Source organism: Calonectris borealis, unplaced genomic scaffold, assembly GCF_964195595.1.
Source record: "Calonectris borealis unplaced genomic scaffold, bCalBor7.hap1.2 HAP1_SCAFFOLD_49, whole genome shotgun sequence".
Classification (NCBI taxonomy): domain Eukaryota; kingdom Metazoa; phylum Chordata; class Aves; order Procellariiformes; family Procellariidae; genus Calonectris; species Calonectris borealis.
In genome coordinates, this window is record NW_027441458.1 from 257,450 (window position 1) to 260,292 (window position 2,843).

General features: G+C 55.4%; 1 protein-coding gene across 1 annotated transcript; it reads right to left on the reverse strand.

The window, feature by feature from the left end:
• Window positions 1-344: 344 nt before the first annotated feature.
• Window positions 345-1,367, reverse strand: LOC142076444 (olfactory receptor 14J1-like). Its single transcript, XM_075138745.1, has one exon. It carries the CDS (start codon window positions 1,365-1,367, stop codon window positions 345-347), a length of 1,023 nt encoding a protein of 340 aa, XP_074994846.1.
• Window positions 1,368-2,843: the final 1,476 nt, after the last annotated feature.

Below are 2,843 nucleotides of genomic sequence, written 5' to 3' on the forward strand. Positions count from 1 at the left end.
CCCTTGTCCCCCTAAGCCAACGCAGCACCCAAGCCCAACAGCAGGGCCTTTTCGCCTGCAATTCCCTGAGCGTATTCTGCACTCCACTGTGGAAAGAAGAGCCCAAGCTGCACACGCTGGCAATCCCCTTTATTTACAGACATGCCACAAAGGAGGCCAGCATTGGCGCAGTGATAGACTCATGGAGAGAAGGCCTTTGGGCCAGACAGACTGGCTTCAGCCTCTTGAGAAGGAGGGTGAAAGCAAACATTTCTGAGCAAACACGATTATAACCAGTACAATGCCCAAAGGACACAAGTTGCCTGAGATCACTTGGAGAAACCTTGTGAAGAGAGATGGGCAGCTTATTTCTGCTGAAATACTACTTCTCGAATCAGGTTCTTGAGGGCATCCTTGAGTTCCTTGTTCCTCATGCTGTAGATGAGGGGGTTGACTGCTGGAGGCACCACTGAATACAGAACAGCCACCACCATATCCAGATATGGGGAGGAGATGGAGGGGGACTTCAGATAGGAAAATATGCCAGTGCTGGCAAACAGGGAGACCACGGCCAGGTGAGGGATGCACGTGGAAAAGGCTTTGTGTCGTCCCTGCTCAGAGGGGATCCTCAGAACGGCCCTGAAGATCTGCACATAGGACACAACGATAAAAATAAAACACAAAATATGTAAAGAAAAACTAAACCCTAGAAGCCCAATTTCGCTGAGGTAGGAGTGTGAGCAGGAGAGCTTGAGGAGTGGGGGAATTTCACAGAAGAACTGGTCCATAGCATTGCACTTGCAGAGTGGCAGTGAAAACGTATTGATGGTGTGAATGAGAGAATTGAGAAAAGCAGTGCCCCAGGCAGCTGCTGCCATGTTGGCACAAGCTTTGCTGTCCAGGAGGGTCCCGTAGTGCAGGGGTTGGCAGATGGCAACATAGCGGTCATAGGCCATAATGGTGAGCAGAGAATACTCTGCTATTACCAAAAAGGCAAACAGAAAGAGCTGGGCAGCACATCCCAAGTAGGAGATGGCCCTGGTGTCCCACAGGGAATTGGCCATGGATTTGGGGACAGTGGTGGAGATGCAGCCCAGGTCAAGGACAGAGAGGTTGAGGAGGAAGAAGTACATGGGGGTGTGGAGGCGGTGGTCGCAGGCTATGGCGGTGATGATGAGGCCGTTGCCCAGCAGGGCAGCCAGGTAGATGCCCAGGAAGAGCCAGAAGTGCAAGAGCTGCAACTCCCGTGTGTCTGCGAAGGCCAGGAGGAGGAAGTGGGTGATGGAGCTGGTGTTGGACATCTGCTGCCTCTGGGCATGGGGGACTGTCCAAGAGGGAAAAGACAGTGACAAGTTAGGAGAGACTTCTCTGAGCAAAATCAAAGCCATTTCTCATAGGAACCCCCCCAAAGTGTCTCTCTCCATTCAGGAAGACCTTTGGCAGGTCCCTTGCACGAGCTCTGGTTGGTGCTGGCTGAGGGTGACCCAGGGAGCTGCAGGCTCTGCTGTGGGCTCTGCAGGAGTCAGTCCTGCCCCACAGCAGTAGGGAAACAGGAACACGGGGTGATCTCAGATTAAATCCACTCGTGATACCAAAGAGCTTTTCAGCATTGTCGCTGCCAATTCACCTGCCTGCAGAGCAGAGCTGTGGGGGTTTTGGTTTGTGCCTTCTGGTCTGGTTGCCCCACCACAGCTGAGCAGTGTTTCTAATGCAGAAATCCTGGGCATTTCTGCTGCACTGCAAGTGAAATCGTGTGGGTCCTGAGAGGCAAAGGGACTGTCCCTCAGTGCAGAGTGAGGACAGCCGCTCTGTCCATCAGCCCTGAGCTCAGCTGCCCTGTGCTGGCCGCTCTTTCAGCTGGAGGACTCTGGCACTCGCGTGTTCCCCCCAAAAGAAACGGGACACTGCTGGGAGCAGAGGAATCCACGTTCTGAGTGCACATCTCCAAAGCCCTCACCCCATCGTACCTGAGGAGGATCTCAGCTCTCCCCTCCCAACCACGGACACAGAGGGCTCCTCACAGCTGCCCACATACAGCCACCCAGCAGCATTTCAATGGCCTTAGCACCGAGGTGTCTTCTCCATGGGGCTCCTGCATGACATAGAGATGCCCCGGGAGAGCTTTGCCCTACTGGCGGGCAGCCTGCAGCCCAGCAGGACCTCCCAAGGAAAGACTCAACTCTCCTAAATCTCCTGTGTCCTGGAAGGAGGGTGAGATGTGTGCCAGCCGCACACCCTGCAGTACCCAGAGCCCCAAAGGTTAACAGGGTGCGAGTTGGATGCTTTTCCTCCACGGACATACGGGCATGACAGTAGACACAGCGTTGGTGTCTGAGCTGCACTTGAATCCTCACCCCCCACAGCAGTGAGTGTCACAGTAAGAACAAGGGCGTCAGGGAGAAGAGGAGAACGTGCCAGAGTTCCCCTGCCAAGGGAGGCAGGGGAGGGAGACACAGTCAGAGACTTGAGTTTTTCTCCTCTTTGGTGGTCAGGCTGCTGGGAAGGCAACTCATGGCCAAGTGTCCATGACATGAAGGGCAGAGGCTCTGCTGTGTGAGTGAGGAGAGCATGAGGTTGCTCCAGGGAAAGCATCTGCACTGCAGGGGATGGCAGGGAGGTGCCTGAACCCCTCCTGCCATGGCCTTTCTGGGAGCAGTTCTCTCTTCCTCGCTGCCCATGGCTCTGCTGCCTGGAGCTCTTCTGGGCCAGAACCTGTTTCTCTGCCCTCACGGCTCCTCCCTCTTCATGCTCACAGAGCCCATCTGCCCTGCTGCGTGCTCAGCTCTGCCCTGCAGACTCCTCCTGGCAGCAGGGCACTGCCCAGGGACATCTCGGTGTGTGCAGGGGCTAAGGAGCAGCTCAGG

Coding starts and splice junctions, on each gene's coding strand:
- LOC142076444 (XM_075138745.1), bottom strand. CDS start 1,367: ATGGCTTTGATTTTGCTCAGAGAAGTCTCTCCTAACTTGTCACTGTCT.